We start from the raw sequence: 25430 nt of genomic DNA on the forward strand, positions 1-25430 counted from the left end.
CCAGGCCGATGGAATACGGAGCATCCTCAAAGTCTGGTGGCCAATGCGTCACGACACGCGCAAGCCCGAAAGCAACTTTGTGATCGATAATGGAGTTGGGGAGACCACATCGTGCTCATTCTATCACATCGTAGTTTTCAAGTTATATAAATATTCCAGTGATTTTTTCATCATTTAATTTATTTTATTCATTTTCGTCGTGTGCACAATAAGATTTAACTGAACGAACTTGTAGAGGGATGAAGCAATGCTTGTTATCTATTTTATTTGTTCTTGTTGTTCTTTCTACTCCAGGACAAACTAATGTCGTCTCTTATGCCACGTAAGTTTGATCTGACTTTTTTTTAGATAATGTAAAAACAAATATTTCGTTCCCATTAAGCTATAATTAAATTGTGAAAGAAATGAGTTTTTTAGTTGTAACTCAATTGACTTTTTCTTAAACCTTGTTATGAGTGAAAAAACTATAAGATTATACAACACGTGACTGGGGTGGTTTTTAAGCTGAAGATTAAAAATATCTCAATTTAACGTTTATATTACGATTTATCAGTAATTTCATGGATATTTAAATTCTTCTTAACTGATACATTTTTTTAGAAACATTTTGATTCTCTTCAAACTCAAATTTACTTTTCTTTTTCTCAATAGTGTCAAAACATGGGCACACAAACTTGGCTTCGAGCTATCACAGCTGGGAAAATACGTGACGAATGTGGAAAAATTCGAAGACAGTTACAAACAGGCCGAAGTAAAACCACGCGATGGAAGTGCTCTCGTTCACGAGATTGCCAAAGATATCAAAGCCATGATGGAATCTAAGATATCAGCCATCAAAGTAAGTACTTCAAATTGTCTAAAAAACTAATTTACTTAAATATTTTAATTATTTTTAGAGGATAATGGATATCGCAGAAACTTCAGCGTTATCAGCAAAAGACACAGTACCTGGACCAGACTTTTTGTATATTAATGCAAAAAACAATACAATTGATTTACAATTCAGTAGACATTTTGGGGGCGAAGTGAATCTCAATAAATCTGCTGTTCATGTACCAACAACAGTTTATGACCGTGCGCCGGATGTGATAAAAGCAATTAAATGGTCAGAAGAATTAGATCAAACGTTTATCAACAATTATGAACATGATCCTACGTTATCATGGCAATATTTCGGCAGTGCAACAGGATTTATGAGACAGTATCCAGCAACAACGTGGAATCCAAAGCCAGTTGATTTATTTGACTGTCGAACTCGTGGTTGGTACATTGAAGCTGCTACAAGTCCCAAGGACGTTCTTATTTTGATGGATATATCAGGCAGCATGACTGGAATGCGTAAAGAAATCGCTAGACATGTTGCTAATAATATTTTGGATACACTTGGGAATAATGATTTCGTCAATATTATAATGTTTGCAAATGAAACTCATGAAGTAGTTCCTTGCTTCAATGATACCCTTGTTCAAGCGAATCTTGCTAATGTCAGAGAATTGAAAGAGGCTATAGCAGAGATAAGCACTGACAGAATAGCTAATTTTTCTTTGGTTCTAACTCAAGCATTCAGACTTCTTGAACGTTTTCGTGTGAATAGAGAAGGTGCAGCATGCAATCAGGCAATAATGCTTATCACCGATGGAGTTCCGTATAATTACAAAGAAATATTTCAACAGTGGAATTGGAACAATACTGATGAGCCAGACAAGACTGATATGCCTGTGAGAGTGTTTACTTATCTGATTGGTCGTGAAGTAACTGATGTAAGAGAAGTTAAGTGGATGGCATGTGCTAATCGAGGATATTATGTACATTTATCGACTTTTGCTGAAGTTAGAGAACAGGTATGATCTGTTAGAAAATTATCAAGCTTTCAGAGTAATTGAAATGATAAAATGATGCTAAATAAACATCTTGTATTAATTTTAATTGATTTTTAAAGGTTCTCAATTATGTACCTGTGATGGCAAGACCTTTAGTCTTAGGGAGAACAGATCATCCCACAATCTGGACACCAGTTTATGCTGATGTAACAGATCCCAAAATGACGGACTGGTTATGGGAACAGAGAGAATGTGAAGAGCAAAAGGAAAGATTTCTTGCTTATCGTAGGGACAAGAATCTGTTTAATTCAAAAGATCAACGAGATAGACGATTTGTTCATAAACCTAAGAAGCATCATGATCATCATGATGATCTTCAAGAATATCAGTTAATGACTTCTGTCAGTATGCCTGTTTACGACAGGAGGGACAACGCGGTAAGCTCAATAAGAATTTTCAAATTTTTTTTTTATTATTTTTATTGAAGTAAGTTATGTGTGTGTAAAATCGTGGGTAGTTTTTATGTCAAATGATGCAAATGCAATCAGATAACGTTTAGTGTAAAGTTTAGAGAAGAGTGAGAGGAAATTGGAGATGGAGAGAAGAGAATGAAGATGAGAAAAATGATTATGAAGAAGTCGTTTTTGTTTGTAAGTGCGTATTTGTCCACAGAACATCACCGAGCAAGTGCTGATAAAGGAGGCCTACTGGGTGACTCAAACAAGAGAGGTTGGCTGCTAAACAAAATAAAAAGCAAGAAATAATTTTAAAAATGCATAGATTTCCCTGTCAAACCATTAAGATTTTTATTTTTCATAGCAATTTTGTGTAACCGACGAGCCTAGCTTCCAGTACATCATTTTATCATTAATTCATTTAGAAGACATTTTAAATAATAGCTATCATTTCAAAATTATTTTCTTTTAAACAAAAAAGGAATTCTGGATCGTCGGCTACTAGCGTTGGTTTTTAGGTCTACGCTCGTCTTTCTGCTATCTTTCTTATTAGTTTGTTAATTAGGTAGGTTTAGGTACGCGCTAGAAACCCTCTATCAACGTGTAGAAGGTCCTGCCCGTCTATAAATTGGATTGTGAAACAGCGAAACGCCTCGTAAAATAATTCAGAGCTCGAGCAGTGGTGACTGATAAAAAAAAAACTAAAAGCAACCAATAATAAAATATTAGAATAATTTGAATATTTATTTATTTAGTTTTTTTGATTATTATTGTTATCATTCTTATTATTATCTTAATTCTTATTATTCTGGTACTGATAAATAATCGTTGTAACTAAATAGATTATTTTTAAACAAATAGGATAGCGTGTATTGATAATTTAAATTTTTATATTGTAGTGAGTTAGCATTTATTTATGTAAATTTAGTGGATCAAGTATTTTTTTTAGCCATCATATACTGCGTCATATAATTTTGTTAATTAAACATTAGAAGTCAATTTTAGATTTCTTGTAAAAGTATTTGAATTCAAGTAGATTTGCTTTATAGCAATGGTACTTATTTATTTGGCTACAATCTTGTTAACATGTGTATATTTTTACAGACAAGAATAGCTGATCTACTTGGTGTTGCTGGGACAGATGTACCAGTACAAGAGATACAGAAACTTATGCTACCACACATGGTAAGTTTATTTATTAACAAACTTAGTGAACCAAAAAAATTTAGTTTTCTTTTAAATATTTGAATACACTTTAAACATATTTTTCAATGCGAATTCTTAGTGAAAGAAGCTTTGAGATAAACCAGAAAGTATTCAATATTCTTAAAGTAGACAAATTCTATCAAAATATTGAAAAAAACTATCTCGTATTGACAAAATATTTATCAATATATTTTTTTATCATATTTTCATGAAGCTTTATAATTCTAAATATTTCTAAAATAATCATTAATAAGATAATTATTTTTTATTTCTTAGCTGGGCGTTAATGGATATGCTTTTATTGTAACTAATAACGGCTATATCCTTACCCATCCTGACTTAAGACCAGTGGTATGAGTCGATCTAATTAATTAAATGCTATTTATAGACTATTAAAAGATACTAAAAGATATTTTTTTACAGTTTCAAGGTATTTTAAAACCATCATACAATGCTGTAGACATGGCAGAAGTAGAGTTAATGGACCTTGGAAGAGGTCCTAGAGATTTCGATGAAGGGATATTAACGGTAATGATAAACACCCTAGACCATCAGCTTAATTAAATGTAAATACATTATGTTCCATTTCTATTTTTTAGTTCAGGGATGAAGTAATTAATCAAGTTAATGGAAGTGTAATACTCCACACGAAATATCATTATGATGATATGGTAAGTTATGAATCATTAACTTCAATTTAAGCATCTACATTTAGAGTTAAAACTTTTCAACATCAATGAATAGCAAATGATTTGATAAACTCGTCAATATTAAACAACATAATATGTTGGCATTTAAAAACTGGAAATAAAATTTTAATACCTTGAACAAAGAGTAATTTAGTTTGAATTGAAATCAACGGTGAAATAGAATTTAAAAATATTACTCTCTAATGAAATAACGCTTTGATTGTTATTATTATGCTTTACTTTATTCCCTCGAATAGCTGCAATTTTATAAAGGTTTTACTGCATGCCATTGAAGAACATCATTAAAGGCTTTGTTTGAAGTTTGTTTTGTATTTTTTCAGAAACGAGTGGGAAGAGTAAAAAGAAAATATGATTACACTGGCATAGAAAACACGCCCTTTACGGTGGTAGTTTCGTTGCCTGAGCATGGTCACGGTAGTTACCGAGTCCATGCCACTGAAGAAATACATCGATCGCATGTTAATGGTTGGTTTAATTCAAATTTACGATCTATTCAAACGATACGAGTTATTTAAAGAATAAACATATATATTAATACTGATTAACAATGAATCGATTTAGTTAATGGAATTATTTAATACAGGTAAAAATGCGACAGACTACTTTGCAGATAGCAATTGGCGGGTACATCCTGATTGGACTTATTGCAAGTGAGTTTTATAGATAATATCGTATTATAGTTCGTTGCAATAAGTGGTTAAAAATATAATAAAATTTTCGTAGATATCATTACGAAGATGAGCATAAATTTAATTCCTCGGAAAAACAACTTTTGCATTTTTTGCAACGAACCCGTCAACCTGGCTGGTTTTGGAGCGATAAAAAGCTACCATCTCAGCCTCCAGAGTATTCTGTCTCTAATTCTGCCAGCGGAGGATCTCATTGTAAGTGTGATTCAATAAGATATACAATAATAAAAATATTTTAGATGTTCGAACTATATTTAGATGAGTAATAACTATCGATTGAATTTTTACTTTTCAGCAAACTCCAATACTTTGGATAAAGATTCATTTTATTGTGACAGATTACTATTTCAAAGTCTCGTTTATGATGCAAAGGTAACCGAATGGTTTGCAAACATCAATACGACCCGCGAAGAAAAAGGGTAAGAAATTAAATATTGACATTCGATTCCGTGTTGATGTCTAAAAAAATCTATAAGATTGCTTGTTTTATTTTTTAAACAAAAATTCACGTGCGTGCTTTGTTTAGATTCTAGATGTTTGATAATTTTAGTGTTTCAATAATATCATAAATACTCGTAAAAAAACACCAATTATCATCCGGAAGATTTGGAGAAGCAATCACTCGTGGATCAGCAAATAATGTAAAAAAAAACGTGCGCAAGACATAAATAGTTTATTAGATTATTTAAATAATGTTTAATGAAACATCACAAATACTGATGTCTCCTTTTTTTGTTTTTTTTTTTTTTTTTAAAGCATCACAATGTTAGCGCACGTGTCACACGCACGTTTGATGCTTTAATATGATTTTTTTATGATTCTTTTGAAATTTCCACAATCTTTACGTTTTGATGCACACTTAACAATTAACCATTACTACACCTGTTTATGTTTTACTAATATTTACCACTTTAACGCCATGCAGACTTTTAGCTAGGCTGATGAACCTCCTGCCCAGGTAACGCCATCACATCGCACCTTATGTTTTTTATATAAATAATTTTCTTATTATCTTCATCATTACCCTCTTTTAATATCCCCAATCCCCTTTTCTGACCTACTTTATTCACATATCTTCCAACCCTCTATTCTTTATTCCTCCATCCCCTATATTTTCTTATCTCTCGAGTACATGCGAATTTGCACTGAGCTTTTTAATGTTTTCGTAAATATCTCGAGATGTCGACAACAGGTTAAAGATTTATTTCTGGATTTATGATGAATATAAATCATTTTAAATGGGTTTAATTGTGGATTCTATGCTAACTTATTCAATTCAAAGACTTATCGAAGATCTACTATATATATTTCGTAATTGAAAGTTTTACAGCGAATAAGTGTTCAACTTACAAAACATAACAATATATCTACAGCATTTGATAAATATTATTTGTTACAACTAACATCAATCTAATAGATTTATTTTTGTAGGAAAGATTTTCAACAACGTTTTGGAGTTACTCTTGCATTTATGGCAACTCACAGTGGATTAACAAGGTGGCAAGACTTTCCTATTGATGATTCTCAAGAACCTATATCTCCAGAAGATCATTTTAGTAAATTATATCCACGGGCTATCGATGAAATTTGGTATAAACGTGCAGTAGAACAATATTATGTTCAACCAGAAAGCTTTGTATTCTCAGTACCTATTGATGATGAAGGAGCTGATAATGCTACTTTAGTTACTGCTAGTCGTGCTATTTTTATAGGTAAATTATTAATTATTTCAGATTATTTTATAGATTCATCAGACTAATTATTAATAGCTAATAATAAAATTGTAATGACCATAATAATTAATAATAAATTGAATTTTTGAAGGTAATGGAAAAGCTAAAGCACCAGCAGTAGTCGTTGGTTTTCAATTTCAGCATACAGCACTTCAAGGACTCTTTCAAAATATCACGTATAGTTGTGATAAAAATATCAACTGTTCGAGAGATTGTAGTGATGAATCTTTAGCTTGTTATTTGATTGACAACAATGGATATATTATTGCTGCCGAAAGTGAAATGGATGCTGGGAGATTCTTCGGTGAAGTCAGAGGCCCTGTGATGAGTAGTTTAGTTGAAGATGGGATTTATGATAAAATAAGGATATTTGACTATCAAGCGGTATGCTTTAAAAACGCCCATAGCACAAATGATGGCAGTATACTTTTTACAGTAAGTATTTTAACATGTTGACTCATCTTTTTACTATTACTAATGATATTTTAAGTATTGGTTGAATATTAAAATTAAAAATTCTTCGTAATATTTTTAGCCATGGAAAAGTATACAAAGTGCTGCTGCCTGGATTTTTACTAATTTAATGTGGACGTGGGCTAAGTTTGGACTTTGGCAGACTGATTACGCACAAGGATACGACTACTTCCCAAATGAAGAGGACGAAGGTCTTAGTGATTATCCTGATGAACGATCATTAGATGAGAAGGGAGAAAGGCTTTTTGATGATCGAGTACTAATCAACAAGACAAGACCACAATCTTGTGACCAAGAAGTAAATTCATTGCTCATCACATATCTTTTAAAATTCAAAGAAAGATTCAATATTTACTACTGATTATTATTTTCATTTACAGGTATACCTTTATTTATTGCAAAACGGTCCGTCAAAACTATATGATCGAGATTTCAATTCAAGTAAAGGATGTAATCGATCGTATGTCGTCCAACCAGTTGATTTCAGCAATATGTTATTGATCGTGGTCGATATAAATTGTCCTAACACAGCAGAACCTCCTTTGAGGGTCGAACCTGTGGAAGTAGTTAATCCGAATGCTTCTCTGGCTTGTCAGAAAGTCTATAGCAATCTCAGACGACGAAAGCCTCAATCTTGTATTCGATCACATCCTAGGGAAAGTGAAATAAAAGATCGATGCGGTATGGCATCGAGTATAGGACCTAATTCTGGTCTTCTTTTGCTACTTACTCTATTAATATGTACTATTCCAAGGCTATTACGTAACTGAATGGAATAACGAAAATAAAGTGTTTTCTCTACGACGATGGTTCAGAGCCGATGTCAAATTAACAATTTTTTATATCGTCAGAATAATTCTAACATTATTGCGTCGATCGCAGAACGAATATTAGTCGCAAAAGTTAGCTCTAAAGCTTTAAAAAAAAATATCATGATTAAAAACATAATTTATGATGTACAGTAAAATGTATAAGAATTCTCTAGTATAAAATTTATATCTTGTTGCACGTACCATGTAAAAATCTTGTGAGTACTGATTTAATTGTTAATTTTCGTACGAGAGTATATATTAAAGTAAATAATAAATTAACAAATTTTAAGTCTGTCGGATGTTAACCTGATGTTTTTGTTAAACAAAATACTATCATAATATTTAAAAAAAAAATTAATAAATAAATGAATTTTTTATCATATAGAAATTAAATGGACCATTTATGGATATTCAATGGATCAGTGTACAGAATGATTAACAAAAAGTGAACACAAATGAAAAAATAATCAGCAAATCTTATCATATGCTTATTATCAAATATTTCGACACACGATTTAATCCAAACAAATTCTTAATATTATATTAGATAGGATTTTATAACTTTATGAAAAAGACGAAAAACAAAATATACTTATTATATTCCTACGTTAATAATCTCGCTTTGTACATTATTCAACTTGAGATACTAAATTTAATATTTATAGAAAGTAAATAATGTTAATTTTGTAAATGAATGTATCATATTTAAGACAGTATGTAAGATGTGTGCCTTCCATTTAAATTATACGGCACGCAATTAAACGAAATCTTGTTGTATGTTTTTCAAATAAATTATTTAATCCTGTTATGGTCTCTTTTTTAATCAATTCAACATCCAATTTATTTTGACTTAATCAAGAACAGTAGTTGTAGAAGAAAAAATAATACTTCAAAATAACTTATTTTAATATCAATCAATAATTTATTATTCATCTTTTTTGCTGTATGTACAATATAATCATCTTTATATAACTTATTTACATTTTTCAATAGCTTCATGAAGTAGTTGTAACTGAAGTTTTTTTTGTAATCGTTCTTGTAAAATTTTTAACTCTTCACCTCCATCCAAAAAACCTTTTAAATTATGCATTGTCCCATCTGTCAATCTATGATCAGTAATTCGGTCTTGATTAAAATTATACGTTCTGATTTTTTCGTTTCTCTGACTCATTCCTCTTTGCTTTTTTTTCATAGAAGCAGTATTTTCTTTTTGATCTTTAAGTTCCATATCATAAAGCTTTGCACGAAGCTTTTGAAGTGCTAAACTCTTATTCTGTATTTGTGAACGTTGAGTTTGAGCTTCTATTGCTACGCCAGTAGGCAAATGTGTTACTCGAACAGCTGATTCTGTTTTGTTGACATTTTGACCACCTGGTGCAGATGATCTCATAGTTTCGATTTTAAGATCTTTGGGTGTAATATTAATTTCAATATCTGTAGGTTGAGGTAAAACTACTACAGAGACGGTGCTTGTATGAATTCTGCCAGATTTATCCGTAGTCGGATTCCTTTGTACTCGATGAACACCACCTTCATGTCTTAGTAATTCAAAAGCTCTTTCCCCAGAAACGAAAAAGCTAGCATGTCGAATTCCTCCTTCGCTATCTTCGTTTATTTCAGTTACATCATACGTAAAACCAATATATGAAAAATATCCTGCATACATTTTACATAGATCTGCAGTGAAAAGCATTGCTTCTTGACCACCAATGCCAGCAGTAATTTCAAAAATTATATCACGACATGGATCTCTGCCTAAATTGTCAGCTATAATTTCTAGTAACTCTTCATCAATTTTCTCTAATATATTACAGTATTCTGTATATTCTTCTTTACCTAATTTTTTCATTTCCTCATCTTGATTACCTGATAAAATAATATGAATAAATGTTAATATTCTCATAAAAATTTATTTCTATTATAATGTCAAATTAGTTGAATCGAAAATTTCTATATTCAACTGTGAAGAAAATAGTTTTAATTGTTCTAGTTACCAAGTTCTATCAAGTTGTTTATACTTTCTTCTACTTCACAGCGATGTCTCAAAAGATATGAAACTTCTTGAATTTCAATTATCGACGTGAATTCTGGGTTTTTCTTTTGAATTGTAGTTTTATATGCTTCACTGATTGATTGTATGTATTTTTTAATATTTTTATCTGGTAAAGAAAGCTCAGTCTGCGTACTATATTTACTCCAATTAAAATTATTAATATTACCTCGATTGAGGTTAACATTTGAACTCTTCCATAAATTATTTAACTCGACAATATCACGAAACCAATAATGATGGTTTTTTATCCGACGAATGAGAAAGAACATTATTTATGAATTTATTATCTTTACTAGCTTATAAATAAATAAAGAAAATTTCATTACCTAAAGAAAACAACTAGATAAGCTTGAAAGAATTGTATCAGTCTAACTTTTAACTGATTGATTTCATTTTTACTTCACTTCATCATATTCTTTATTTTTATTTTCAAATTTAAATAAATCTGTAATTACTACTCTAATTGTTTTCTGTAAAAATAAATCAAACAAGTTAGTATCAAATAAGTTTGATCTAACCACAACACATTCATATTTCAGTCCAATTCCTGCCTCCATTTTTAATTCCAAAACGCTTATTTCAGTTTTCTAAAAAGTTTACATTGCGCGCTTTTAGAATCACTTAAAAATGAAATCATCTTGATCTTTTAAATGGTTTTCATTTATCAATATAATTTTTTCAATTAATTTCTGAAATAATAAAGTATTAATAAACATATAAAACTATTCATTTATATTGTTGTATATAAAAATATCAGAAAAAAAATAATGTGTCTTTGTATCAGCTGCTACTTTGTTGCAAAATAAAGGAATCATGGAACTGAAATGGATTCAAACCTCGTTGCCGTTCGACTCACTGGTTTACAAGCGCAGAATAAATGCGCTGATCACTACAAGTGAGGTGTATAGAAAGTAAATGATAAGACAAAAACGTATTAGTGAATTTGTAGTGGATTGATCATATAACTTTTTTATTTTATAAATTTTTTGGAAATTGCCAACGATTTGTCACTTAACTCGACATTAATTAAAAAATAATAATACATATTCATTCATTTTAAATGAAAATGAAAATTGGTCCCTCTAAAATTCTTTGAGAAACAAGTTTATTCATTTGCGCTCGATGTGTATAGGTAGTGCACATAACGAAATATAATGGAACCGGGCACAAATCAAACGCAAGAGAAGATGCCTGAAGAAGGTAAGAGTGATTAAAAGTCTCTTCATTTCATAAAATTTCAATATTTATTGTTAAATTATTATATAATACCAAAATGAATTTGTTAATTCAACTTTTCGCCACTCAAATTTCTGTAACCTTGCGTTTGTAAATTATGTATAAGACTCGTTCAACTTTTGTCTGCATGATTTCGAAATTATTATGATTATTTTTTTTTTTATTAATCTCATCTAATTGGCTTTAATAAGTAGATCATGGAACGTTAATGTATAATTTATTTCTTACTCTACAATTTTATGAAGCATTTATTCATGAACAATTTTAATCATTAATAAATATATAGATATAAAAATACTTGCACTCCAAGTTCCTTTGTTTAATGAAACTTTTCTCGAAACTTTGTAGGCTTATTTCCCATCGAATAATGCATTTTACACAACGTAATATCCATGATATATTTCATTAACATTCTCAAATACTTAAATAACTCCAAAATTAATCATCAATAAAAGTTTGCATAATGAATAAATTTATTATCATAATTACCCTATAATTAATCAATTAATAAAAATTTCTAGATGATGAATTTGTTTGGCAAGATTATCTTGATGCAACAGAAAGCATCGAGGTTCCACAAATAATGTTTCCACATGTAGAATTAACACTTCAAAGTGAAATTGAAGTTGGAATGTCTCTCGAAGTTCTTACTTCAAAAACAAATCATGAGGATAACTCATATTGGATTGCTACAATTGTTGTGGCATGCGGACCTCTTTTAAGGCTTCGATATTTTGGAGGTGATAATAGATCACTGGAATTTTGGTTTAATTTAACAAAGGAAGATGCTCATGAATTGGGATGGTGTATGCGGAATAATAAAAAATTAGAGCCTCCTGAAGAAATTTTGAAACGATCTCCAGATTGTTTAGAAAAATTGCCAGCTTTTTTAATATCTGCTAAATCTATTCCACAACAGTTATTATCTGGAGTAAGTCTTTTTATAAATTTAATTTTAGCCTGATTTGTTTATTTATTTTTTCATTTATTTATTTATTTAATTTATAAACTTTTAGGAGGAATTAAGTATGAGTGACAGGATAAAAAGTGGGATTAAGGTGGAAATTAGTGATTCGCTGCATCCATACAAATTATGGATTGCTACGGTATGAAATATATTTAATAATATTAAATTAATCAATATGTAATAATTATAAATAATTAGTAATAATTAATAATTTATAGATATTAAAAAACGTGGGAGGAAGGCTTTTGTTAAGATATGATACTCCAAAAGCTTCAAAAACATTAGTTAAAGATTTTTGGATATTTTGCACCTCAGAATCCCTTCATCCTTATGGATTCTCCTCGAAATCATCAAATTCAAAGTGGTTTCTAGAACCACCAAGCTCAATCGTTGATACTCATCCTTATGAAGAATGGAGAGAACTAATCGAATCAGGAAAAAATGAAGTAACGTCATTAAATTTATTTAATCATAATGAAGATCATCCTTCACATAAATTCACGGTTGGCATGAAATTAGAAGCTGTTGTGCCATTTGATCGAACTAAAATATCACCAGCCACTGTAGTAAAAGTTTTTGATGAAATTTATTTTCTTGTTGAAATTGATGATATTAAATCTGAAAAACAAGATGATGATACTTTAACGTATATTTATGATGAAAAAACTACATGGCTTTGTACATCTAAGCATCCTTACATATTTCCAGTAGGTTGGACTGAAAAGAAAAACTTGAAACTGACTCCACCTAAGAGTTGGTCGCTCCAAAATGGAGAATTTAATTGGAAGTCATACTTACATGAAACAAACTCAAAAGCTGCTGATGAAGAATTGTTTTATGTTAGAGAATCAGCAACTGAAAGTGGGTTTGAAGTAGGCATGAGACTTGAAGCAGTTGATCCAAAGAATGAAAATATAATTTGTGCTGCTCATATTTCTAAGGTTGTTGATGATTTATTGTGGTTAATTTTAGATCATTATAAGAGTCGTCCTGAGCACATTGTTCATATGCACTCTTTAAAAATATTCCCTGTTGGCTGGTGTGAATCTAATCATTATCCTCTGAAGCCACCACGAGATTATGTAGAAGTCTGTAAAAAATTAGAGAAACCAGATAAAGATGATGTTAAAAAAAATATTTTAGATATTCCTATACCTGAACCTAGATCATCTCTCTGGTGTCCAAAAATATATTTTAATTACCGTTGTTTTACTGGACCAATGATCTCAAAAGGAAAATTGGCAACTTTACCAAAATCTGTTGGACCTGGACCAGTTACTTTAGTGATGAAAGAAGTACTTTCGATGATTGTATCTGTTGGCTACCGAAGTGCACGTATTTTAAAAGTACTTCAATGTGACTCAAAACCAGATCCTGGATACCACTTAGAAGTACTTAAAGCTAAGCATAAAAATAATACTTATCGTGCTAACGTAGCGGTTGTAACATCTGGAGATATGGTGGCTAATTTTTGTAGAAGTATATGTAAAAAGTTGATGGTTTGTCCTAATTTATTTGGTCCACTTCAAATTTCGGAAGAAGGATGCCCAGATAAGTGCTACAAAACAACTAAAACTAAATTCAGTAAGTATAATGCTTTATAAATTTTTTAAAATGTCTTAAAAATAACGAAGATTTTAGTTGTTAATTAATTTTTTATTTTTAGCTGCTCCTTTAAAAACAGGAAAACGAGGGAAGCCTAAAGGATACACAAGTATTTTAGTGCCAAAAACAAAACCTTGGGGTAAAAAACGTAGAAAGAAACGTGGCAAGTGGGCATCAACTCACAAAAATTGTCCTGTTGAATTTGACCAAGGTGAAGAGTCAGCTTATATACCATCAGTCATACCAAAGAATGAATCTGAAGAATTAGAAGATCAGAATGATCCATTTGAGGGTCGTGCACCACTTTCAGAAATTGATGTAATGATCGAGAAAGATATGCAAAAATCAGACAAATCAGATGATATTAAGAATGAAACTCCATCGAGTAATGGATCAGATGACTCTCGGAGTTCATTCAATGACCGAAAAAGCAAAGATAGTAGTCCTAATATTACAGAAAATAAAAACAACGGTACGTTTAATTCAAAGTCTATCATAAAGAAAAGAAAACGTGACAGAGAATGGGAAGACAGTGTAGAGTCTGATGGATCTGATGCTGATAGCTTAGAAAATCAAAAGAAGCAACGACGTCCGAAAACACGTAAACTTGAGTCAAATCCACTCTTCTGGTCGGTTGATGATGTATATCGATATCTTTCAAAAACTAATGATTGTAAAGATATAGCATATAGAATTAAGCAAGAGGTATAACATTTTTTAAAATTCCTAACTCATTTCCATTGATAATTATAAATAAATAACAAATAATTTTGTTTATATTTATAGGAAATTGATGGTTTGGCATTTTTATTATTAAATCTACCATCCATAACTGAACACATGAAACTACGTACAAGTATAGCATTGAGATTGTGTAGGCATGTGGAGCAAGTAAAGGTAACCTTTTTTTTGAAACACATCAATGAAGAGGAACCTGAAAAATGCTGAAAATAGTTAATTATTCAGTGATCTACTTACTCTGAAAGCAATATTTGAATTAATTTATATAAAATATTTTTTCAAAAATACTTGATCATTCCGTTATTATGTATAGAAAATGTATACATAGCTCAAAAAATACTTATCTATTTGAATTGGTTTATGTAGTATATTTATTTCGTTAACAGATATTTATTGGTTGTATACAGAATGTATATTATACTTTAGCAGATATTATCGATTGCTCACATTTATTTAGACTATACTACTACTTACAAATATTATAATTAAATTAAATTATTCCTACTGTCTATGAATTTTCAGTCATAGATGATGAATCAATGTAGATGTATTTGTGGATTGAGTTATTTATGTTTACAAAATTTGTAAATCACGATAAATAAATTTTTTAAAATGGCTTTAAAATCTTTTAATTCATCTTACAATTTTCATAGAATTTGAATGTGAATAAAATTATTGTGAAAAAATTATTGATTTTTTTTTTAAATTATTCACGAATTTAATTGGAGTATGTATTCTCATGTTTGAAGTTAAAAATTGTAGATTTATTTAAAATATATAAAAGAATTCATCAATTATTCAAAGTCTTTTATTTCTATGAATCAATGATTCTTTTATTCATAAATAAATACGTATAAAACATTCCCTCAAACCTTTGAATAAACAAGATAATTATGCATATTTCGATAAAATATTCAATCTCATGATTTATTACCATTTTTATTCAAATGCATTGTATTGTAATCTTTAAAAGTAAAAATAACTGACAAAAAAAAAAACTGAGCTGACCCAATTGATAAAAAACTTACGATATTTTCATAGAACCAGAAAAATCAGTAAAAATAATTCCAATAAAAAAATTACTCATTGAAATAAAGTAATGTTTTACGTTTAGTTCTGATGCTCCAAAAATAGAATAACAGTTCTAATTGTAAACAAGTCCCAAATTCCATGTAATAAAAAAACGCGGCAAAAAAATGACTTATTTAAAATGATTTTTTAACTTCCCACTAGAGGGATTTTATAGCGTCTAAAAAAACAAACTTCAGGGGTTAGGAGGGGCATCGCGTCTTCATGGCTGTTCATGGCGCGGCTTGAATTCTACGCATGTGTGCGTGACGGTAACGCGACTGTAGCAGTGAGGCATACAAGCCACCTATACATACTTTGTTCACACCGAACGGTACTGTTGAATGAAGACAGTGGTTTTTAACAATGACTTGGTGATAGACGGTTAATAATATTAAAAACAAAATTGATTAAAGATCGGTGAGTTTATAAAACATGTGATTAGTAATTATAATTGCCAAGTGATAAAAATAATTTTTTATTATCCGTTAATTCGGTAAATCATAGCAACTCATGACAGGATTCTCGATCAATGCTGTTCGTCGGGTGTGCCCGTTTGCCAAGCCTACTATATCACGCTCTAGAGTGTTTAATGTTGACGTAGATCAATGAAAGATAGAATTACCTGACTCCGTTATTAATATTACAGTGCTCAAATGATAAATTTCACAAATTTAGAAAAAAAAATACCAAAATAATTTAATTTATTAGTCATTTTATCCCAATGTTGTCATTTATTAACTCCAATCCCGTTTGGTGAGATCATCCAGCTACCTGTTTCAACGAATGCGCGTGCACAGCGTCAATTGCACAATCACAGCTATATATATAGACTCACTGCAGATCATCATTTCATTGCTACAAATGTGGAATAAACTATTTCCTTTAATTACTCATACATTTCTTAGAAATCATAAATCAAAAGTATCTCTTTAAATTAAAGTCATTTGAATGAATTCATCTCCACTAGCAACCAAGAGGTCGAAATAGTATTTGTAAATTAATATTAAATGTTTAATCGAAGCCGGGCTCAGTTATATAAAAGCACTCCAACAGGTCAGATATTTTGATACTCAATAATTTTTTTATTTTTTTTACAGTTTTTAAATAGAAAAGGACCATGAGGTGTTCATTATTTATTATATTGGCGTCCGCACTATGTGCGTCAGCTGTTGGTAAGCATCATTTATTCAATAATTGTTAAATTATTAAAATTAATTACATTAAAATAAATTCAATTTATACGTCTAATGCTAAGTAATCAATTTTATATGGATATTAAAATTATTTTTTCATTTATATATACTCTAAGTTTTTAGAAACATGATGTTAAATAATTTTTTTTGTTTTGGATTATAGTTCGAATACCGGGCTTAATACAAGGTGAAAGACAATTAATGACAGATGTAGATAAAGTTTTGGCTTTTAATCATCTAGATTCATTTAGAAATTGCTATAATGTCACATTAATTCAATCATATAAATGTAATCAAACCCTACGATATTAATCAAATCATGATAATCATTCAATTCATAGCTCTCCGTAATTATTATTATCATAATTATGTACTTTGTTTTTTATTAATAATCATTATCTAATTGTTACATGTGTTTCATACACTTTAATAACTAAATAAATTTTTTATAACAGTGTGGACTTGCCTTGCTGCATTATTGTCATCATCTTTATCACATTATGACATTATGAGTGTAGTTTTCAACCTTTAATCATTTGTTTAGTGGATTTTTATAGCTTTTATTCTAATTATAAATGACCGGAAATTATAAAGTTGATTATTTTACAGTTCAATCGCCACCATTAATAACGAAGCAACCACCTACAGATGAGCTCCTGTTCAAAGTGGCACAACCAGGATCTCATGAAAATGAAAAACCATTTTTAATTGAGTGTGAAGCAGAAGGCGAACCTTCAATTACGTATGTTATCATTCTATTGATTTAAGATGGTCTAGTTATTTTGAATAATAAGTTCTTAAATAAATGAGATGTGGCGAAAAATTTTAGAAGCATATGTCTTTACTATCATCAAATCTAGTATTTCAACATTTAACTTGAGTGCAGTAAAGCTCAAGTAACTGGTCTTAATCAGTTGGATGACCTCATAGTCTCGAGAGGCTATAAAATTACCACGCCCGAGTGAGAGTGAGTGAGACAAATGCTTGGTGGTTTGACCTCACTAAAATATATGACTAAAGTTTTTGTCTAATCAGCACTATCATATCCTTGTGAAAACTATTTTAATTAGCTAAAATTCTAAAATTTCTCAGCCACTTATATAGCATAGCATTTATTTAATATGTATGAAGGACAATCAATAACAGTTTCTTTTTTTCACAACAGTTATAGTTGGATTAAAAATGGAAAAGCATTTGACTATGTAGCATACGATGACCGTATCGCTCAACAACCAGGAAGAGGTACTTTGCTGATTACAAAGCCTCGCGATGAAGATTTAGGGCAATATCAATGTTTTGCTACAAATGAATGGGGCACAGCCACGTCCAATTCAGTATTTGTTAGAAAAGCAGAATTAAATGCTTTCAAAGATGAAGATCCTACACCAGTAACAGCTGAAGAAGGAAAGCCATTCAAGTTGACATGTCAACCACCTGATGGTTGGCCAAAACCTAATGTTTATTGGATGATCCAAGATACTCAAGGAATTATAAAATCTATTAATAATTCAAGAATGACACTAGATCCCGAGGGTAATTTATGGTTTAGTAATGTGACGAAAGCTGATGCGTCAGATGATTTTTACTATGCGTGTGCAGCAACTTCTTTATACAGACAAGAGTACAAAGTTGGTAATAGGAATCTGCTGAATGTGATTTCTGCAGGATCATCAACGAGTCAGAATAAGCATGAACCAGTTAAACAATATGTAAGTCGTAAAAACGAAGTAGCATTACGTGGAAAACAAATCGAATTATTTTGTATATATGGCGGGACGCCGCTGCCTGAAACGATATGGCGGAAAGATGGAGAACGAATAAAAACTTCAGATAGAGTTACACAAGGGAATTATGGTAAATCGCTGATAATAAAACATGTAAATTTTACTGACGAAGGTACTTATACTTGTGAGGTTTCAAACGGTGTTGGAAGTGCTGCCTCGCATTCAATTAATCTTAGAGTCATGGCAGTTCCTTACTTCGTTGTTGAACCGGAAATAGTTAATGCTGCTGAAGACGAGACCGCCGTAATAAAATGTGAAGCCACTGGTGAACCACAACCGGAAATTAAATGGATTCACAATGGCAAGCCAATTTCGGAATCTCCACCAAACCCGCGCCGAAAAGTTACTCTTAATACTATTACTATTGAGAAATTAAAAAAGACAGATACTGGCAATTACGGTTGTAACGCTACTAATTCTCTTGGATATGTCTACAAAGATGTTTATGTTAACGTATTAGCGTTAGAACCCGAAATAACCCAACGCCCTAATGACGAGGCAACGGTTGACGGGAAAACTATTATTATGACATGTAGAGTATTTGGTGCTCCAAAACCCGCTGTTAAATGGGTCAGAAATGGCCAAGAATTGACTGGTGGGCGTTATAGAACACTAGAATCCGGTGATTTAGAAATTAAAGATGTTACTTTCATGGATTCTGGTGTATACAGCTGTCATGCAACCAATAAGTTTGGTCAAGATAATGCAAATGCTACTCTTATCGTCAAAGAACGAACGAAAATTACTGATGGACCAGAAGATTACGAAGTTGCTGCAGGAAATACTGCAACATTCAGGTAAATTTTTTAGTTTAATTAAAATTTTTACAATGTGTTAATATGATAAACTTAATTTTATTTATATTTATTCGAAGTTTATTTTTTTTAATCAAGTTTAAGATAAAAATACGTATGTCGTTAACGTATTGAATTTCCATTATTTTAGATGTAACGCCATTGCTGACTCAACGCTGACGCTGACAATCGATTGGTGGAGGAATAACAAACCTCTTGACATTGATATCGAGCCCCGATTCGTTTTAAGCAGTGATTACTCGCTGTCTGTAACTAAGACAACTGAATTAGATTCCGGCACGTACACCTGTGTAGCAAGCACGGAATTGGATAGTGTTAATGCTTCAGCGACTTTGACTGTTCAAGATGTACCAAATTCTCCTCAATTACTTGAAACCAGATGTCATGCCGAGGAAGCACATATTCGTTGGACTCCTATGGGAGACAATCGAGCTCCCATTTTACATTATATTGTTCAGTATAATACAAGTTTTACACCTGATTCTTGGGAAGTTGTGAGCAGTAGTGTACCTGCGACAGAACAATCATATACTATCATGTTATCGCCGTGGGCTAATTATACCTTCCGTGTAATAGCTTTAAATAAAATCGGACAATCTATACCATCAGGTCACAGTGACGTTTGCACGACACTACCAGATGTTCCATACAAAAATCCATCAAATGTAATGGGGAACGGAACTGACCCTACAAATATCGTGATCTCGTGGACGACCATGCCACAAATAGAGCACAATGGTCCGAAATTCAAGTACCGTGTTTACTATAAACAAGATATACCTGGAAAACTTTGGGAGAAAGAGGACATTTCTAATTGGAAAATAAATCGTCTTCCTGTTTATAATCAGCCGACTTATCAAAGATATCAAATTAAAGTAGTGGCGATTAATGAAAAAGGTGAATCTCGAGCAGTGCCAGAAGTAGTTATTGGTTATTCTGGTGAAGATCAACCAACTCAAGCTCCTGGTAATTTCACGGTAGTTGCTGTCAAATCTAGTAGAAGTGCAATTCTCTCTTGGACACCTGTCCCACCTGAATCGGTCAGAGGGGAATTACGAGGGTATAAACTTCAAACGTGGACGGAAAAAGATGGAGAAGAAGGGATGAGAGAAATTACTATACCAGGTACTAATACGACTCAGGTGCAAGTTGATAAATTTATTCCATTCAGTACAAACGTCGTGAGAATTCTTGCCTATAATGGAAGATATAATGGTCCACCCTCTGACCGTCTGGTCTTTGAAACTCCTGAAGGAGTACCTGGAACTGTTTTGAGTTTAGATGCATATCCTATGGGATCAAGTGCTCTCTATTTGAAGTGGACCAAACCAGCCGAAGCGAACGGTATTCTCACGGGGTACAGAATTTATTATCAAGTAGTAGATGGAACATCTCTTGGTCCTTTATTAGAACGACAACCACATATAACGAACCCCGAAACTACTAGTGCTAAATTACCTCGGTTAGCTCCCAATACTAAATATCGTGTTCATATTCGTGCTACAACCAATGCCGGTGAAGGTGTTGATTTCTACATTGAAGAATCCACTCGTCATTCTCAACCACCGGATGTTCCTCAATTTAGATGGGAGATTGTCCCTAAAGAAAATGGATACGTCACTGTTAAAATAACCTGGCTACCTAATCCCAATGGATACCCAGGAAGTCACTTCTTTGCTAAATATATGTTAAAGGGAGAAACTATCTTCACTGAAACGGATCCAGAATTTCATAATGAGGACTTGGAGATTAGGGGATTATTGAGCGGAGAAGTTTATTTAGTGTCTGTTGTAGCTGTTGACGGAGATCATCTAACTGAGAGTGAACTTCAAGAGATTGAAACCAGTAGTGAAGGTCCTATTATACAACCAAAAGAAAATGTTGCTACTGCTGGATGGTTTATAGGTCAGTTATATTACAAATTTATTTAATGGTATTTATTTGATTGCAAATGAAATATTTATCAATTACAGTCAAATGTATTACTCTAAGATAGTATCGATAAAATGAAAACAAATTCATTTTAGAAATTAATATTAATCGAATAATATTTTCAGGTATGATGCTGGCAATTGCATTCCTCCTAATGGTACTAATAATCGTCTGCATAATTAAACGTAATCGCGGTGGCAAGTACGCCGTCCACGAGCGTGAACTAGCTGCAGGCCGAGTTGATTATCCAGATGAAGGTGGTTTTCATGAGTATTCTCAGCCATTAGATACCAAATCCGCTGGAGGACGTACTTCATTAGCATCATCTTCGCATCAGGATGGTAAACACCCAGAATCTGATACTGACTCTATGGCAGAGTACGGAGAAGGCGATACTGGTTAGTATCTAATCATCATCTATTTTAAACACTATGCTTCACATTAGGCTGTGATTTGAGCTTTTCTGGGTTTAGATATTTTTTTTACAATTAGTACAAGACAACATATCAAACCAAATCATTTATTTGTCATATTTTCCAATATTAATTTGAGTTCAATTCATTATCATCCCGTTTATGATTAAGTTTGCTAGAATTTTATGCACAACTAGCAGCATTCACATGATATTTATATTCTATGATTTTTCGGTACCATAATGCTCATTTTTATCCATCCATTTTTTTTGTTACGTTTCGTTGTAAAAACAGAGGGTATGAATGAAGATGGATCCTTCATTGGTCAATACGGCCGGCAAAGGAAACCTGAGCCAAACTCACAAGCATTTGCGACGTTAGTTTAAGGTAAGTATCAAAGGAAATGACCGTGTATACTAATATCGAATTTCGATGCTTCATACTAATTGGTGTGTTTTAAGTTAATTAGTATTCTTATAGCTATTAGGTTGAAACAAAAATCTTTGCACTAATTTCATACAAAATATTTCAACGTATTAAAGTAATAACCATTATCAATTAGCTTCAATAATTACCTTCAAAATCATCAATAAGTACGTTCACTTGACGTCAAAATTTTTTTATATTTTTCTATTGATAAATTCTTGCATTATTTTTTTTATCGAGATAAAAATAACTTCTTTATCTTAAATATCATAGAACATAAGGCAATAATTAGCAAAGATTTTAATAGCAACCTATAACTTGATATTTATGTATATTGATATAGGAACTGTGATATTTATAGGACGTTTCACAGAAGATGGATCTTTCATCGGTCAGTACGGACCTAAAGGTAGACCTGAAGAGACACCAACGATGCCAGCCGGTACAATGGCAACTTACGTTTAACCCTCGGGTTTGTTAACCTTCGTCGTGTGTTTTTAATTTAATCTATTAAATAATCGGAATCACATGGCCGGAAATCCTTGCCTGCCAATGCAGCTGCTAAATACACCTTGCGCCGGGCGCAACGTCCATTCTTTACTGCCAATTACACTTTTCATTTTGGGTTTTATAGGTCAACCGAGACACTGACTGATATAAAGGGAACTTTTAGTAAAGACGAGTATTTTTCCATCCAATAATTATAGAATTAGTAAATTATACAAATTAAATAGATCTTTTTATTAATTTTGAATCTCTAAATGATATTATTCTTTATTCTTATTCAATAAACATATTAATCAACGATGTATAACTGGTAAATACTTTTTTATACGGAGAATGATATTAATTATGTAGATTTAAATCCTTTCTTTATACTTAGTCATCATCATTGAACACATTGTCTCTCGTTAATTATAAAACCCAAAGGTGTTAGATTAAATTTTAGCCGGCAAAGCTATATTTACAGAGAAAAAAAAACATTACTGCTAATAATATTTAACCGGGCCAGATTGAAATGAATTGCCAGCTTTAAATAATGTATCGTTATTAACATCCGTTTTGTTAATATGAAATATGTATAATAATAATTAGTTACTCGGTTTAAAAAAATTTTACAGTATAAATAAGTTTAAAACTAAAACTATTTGTCATTGAATTAACTAAAATTTTTTCATTGATTTATATTATTGAAAGAGTTTAACAAATGGGCAAAGTTTGTAAGTTTAATGGTGGGATAATAATAATATATATCCCGTTAAACAGGGTACGTTCGTTGAATTATAATCATTTTTAAATGAATCTATTTAATAATGGAAAAAACATCTTCAGACTGCACTTATATTTTCAACGATGAAAGTATATTCGGATGGTGCATAAGTGCAATCTTGAAGATTAGGTTAAAAAATGAGTTGGCATCAAACAGTCTGGCCTAGACTGATAATAACTTTAACTGTCAGATCACAATAATTGTCATAATTCGTCGTAATTTTAATTGGTAAACAGTGTTGTGAATGAATTTACAAAAAAATTAATAGCTACGGAGGTTGTACTGTTCGTGCTGGTGATAAAAAAATGAAAAAAATTAATTTTTGAAGAAAAAATTTATTCAAAAATTGTTTTTATAAGAGCTATATTTGAAACTATGTTTACTTATTTTAAATAAATTTATGAATTTAAAATACAATAAATAGATTATAGAAAATAAAAAAATTTATAGTTTATATTTTTAGAAACTCAACGTTTAATTGTACAATAATCTTTATTATAAAACTTTTATAATACAATTTCTGTTAATAATATTTTTTCTGAATGAAATTAATTTTTTTCTACAGTATAGAAAAGAAATTTAAAAGGATAAATACACAGAGGATTAAGATATTGCTATAATATTAGAGAATATTTAAAAAGAAAATAAATTCTTCATATTCGTGATAAGTGAAGATAAAAAGGCCTCTAATTGTTGCTTTTTATATGTGAAACACGCTTTTGCTAAATTATAATGAAAAAATTAGCCTTCCTTAATTTTATTTTTATGTACGTATTTAAGTTATAATTAATTCCTCATTTGGCGCGCCATTTATAAATGTAGAGTAACGATATTGAAATATAAAAAATATATATAACTATTTAATATATTAAATCATTGAATATATAGAGATATTATATATTATTAGTTAGTGTTAGACTTTGAAAAGAAAATGATAACGAAAAGCAGCTATATTATATTTAAATTATTATCGCATTATCTCTGTACTATGAAATATTTGCGATGGAACTAAGTATATTAATTATATTTGCACCAAATGCACGTCCCTGTAGTTAATTATATTATGTTGCGGTACGTCTGTGTATAGAGGATATGACCGAAAAAAGGGTGCGAGTGAGTAAAATAATAATTATTGAAACTAATTAAAGCAGTGAATGACTCAATAAACGTGATTCATAGTCAATTCGCTTGAAATTCATCGAACTTAATATAATTCGTTGTAACGAGAGATACATTCAAATTCATTTATCAAAAGATACATCCTTAGAGAAAAACAAAAAGGATATTAAAGTTTATAATGATTAAAAAAAATAATAAAGACTTATTAAAAGCTTAAGATGAAAAATATGTCGGTACACATTTTTCGCAGTTTTTAGAATCAAAAAAGTTATAATAAATAAATCGACTTCCGAGACGTTCATTATTATCGGCATACGTATTTCCGTATATTTTTCTACCGTACTATTCTCGGAGAAAACGTAAAAAAGTAAAAAATCAAGTTTACCTTCGTCCCCGAACCTTGAATCTCAATTTAGATGAGTAATTTAGCAGTCTAAATATCCTCCGTGTAAACTTCCAGTATTTTTCTTACTTTTTGTGGGTTTTATAATTTGTAAGGCTTCCCCCTTTCTCTCTTGAAATTGTGTTGAGTACGATTACTTTACGTAATTAACAACAATATTAAAAATAATAACAACTTTGCCAATTACTTATTCTTTATTAATAACATATGCAAATGAAAATTTGCAAAATGATTTATATTACATTGTTCAATTACCGATTATTATCTTTCAGTGAGTAGAAAATTTAATGTACTCAATTTTGTAGCAATAATAATGACAGATAATTTTTTGCAATAGAGTAACTACTAAGTCTTGGAAAGTCAGGAAAAAAATGCTTAATGCTCTGTTGTAGTTAATGTAATTATTGTTTAATTAGCTTTTATATGGAGTATTGTCAAACGGCGAATGGCATACAAAATAATTTTATATTAAGTCATAAATGCAGTAACTTAATTCATTGATG

The 25430-nt window shown here is 30.9% G+C and overlaps 4 protein-coding genes across 8 annotated transcripts; 3 read left to right on the top strand and 1 right to left on the bottom strand.

The window, feature by feature from the left end:
- The first annotated feature begins 45 nt into the window (after window positions 1–45).
- Window positions 46–8698, top strand: stj (straightjacket). 4 transcript variants are annotated; one of them, XM_035082470.1, is made up of 18 exons: window positions 46–322; window positions 652–838; window positions 897–1841; window positions 1940–2257; window positions 2493–2549; window positions 3380–3460; window positions 3758–3832; window positions 3905–4009; window positions 4081–4152; window positions 4512–4656; window positions 4775–4841; window positions 4915–5075; window positions 5176–5299; window positions 5806–5838; window positions 6312–6592; window positions 6705–7048; window positions 7149–7385; window positions 7468–8698. In XM_035082470.1, the coding sequence occupies exons 1-18, from the start codon at window positions 240–242 to the stop codon at window positions 7855–7857; spliced, it is 3705 nt and encodes a 1234-aa protein (XP_034938361.1). In that variant the 5' UTR covers window positions 46–239; the 3' UTR covers window positions 7858–8698. The 4 variants fall into 4 exon arrangements, with proteins under 4 accessions (XP_034938361.1, XP_034938362.1, XP_034938363.1 ...); XM_035082471.1 differs by lacking the exon at window positions 5806–5838; XM_035082472.1 differs by lacking the exon at window positions 2493–2549.
- Window positions 8699–8798: 100 nt separating this feature from the next.
- On the bottom strand, window positions 8799–10496 carry mRF1 (mitochondrial translation release factor 1). Its single transcript, XM_035082467.1, has 2 exons — window positions 9894–10496; window positions 8799–9765 (listed from the first exon to the last, which is right to left on the bottom strand). Exons 1-2 carry the CDS (start codon window positions 10219–10221, stop codon window positions 8873–8875), a joined length of 1221 nt encoding a protein of 406 aa, XP_034938358.1. The 5' UTR covers window positions 10222–10496; the 3' UTR covers window positions 8799–8872.
- Window positions 10497–10800: 304 nt separating this feature from the next.
- LOC118066469 (scm-like with four MBT domains protein 1) lies at window positions 10801–14978 on the top strand. Its single transcript, XM_035082518.1, has 6 exons — window positions 10801–11152; window positions 11710–12119; window positions 12205–12294; window positions 12374–13739; window positions 13822–14465; window positions 14547–14978. The coding sequence occupies exons 1-6, from the start codon at window positions 11107–11109 to the stop codon at window positions 14706–14708; spliced, it is 2718 nt and encodes a 905-aa protein (XP_034938409.1). The 5' UTR covers window positions 10801–11106; the 3' UTR covers window positions 14709–14978.
- An 866-nt stretch (window positions 14979–15844) lies between these two features.
- On the top strand, window positions 15845–23666 carry Nrg (Neuroglian). Of its 2 annotated transcripts, XM_035082424.1 has the most exons (8): window positions 15845–15989; window positions 16670–16744; window positions 17375–17507; window positions 17931–19346; window positions 19495–21269; window positions 21422–21694; window positions 22004–22096; window positions 22497–23666. In XM_035082424.1, the coding sequence occupies exons 2-7, from the start codon at window positions 16690–16692 to the stop codon at window positions 22093–22095; spliced, it is 3744 nt and encodes a 1247-aa protein (XP_034938315.1). In that variant the 5' UTR covers window positions 15845–15989; window positions 16670–16689; the 3' UTR covers window position 22096; window positions 22497–23666. The 2 variants fall into 2 exon arrangements, with proteins under 2 accessions (XP_034938315.1, XP_034938314.1); XM_035082423.1 differs by lacking the exon at window positions 22004–22096.
- Window positions 23667–25430: the final 1764 nt, after the last annotated feature.

This window comes from Chelonus insularis, unplaced genomic scaffold, assembly GCF_013357705.1.
Source record: "Chelonus insularis isolate UGA/USDA-ARS -01 unplaced genomic scaffold, ASM1335770v1 contig_346_pilon, whole genome shotgun sequence".
Classification (NCBI taxonomy): Eukaryota; Metazoa; Arthropoda; class Insecta; order Hymenoptera; family Braconidae; genus Chelonus; species Chelonus insularis.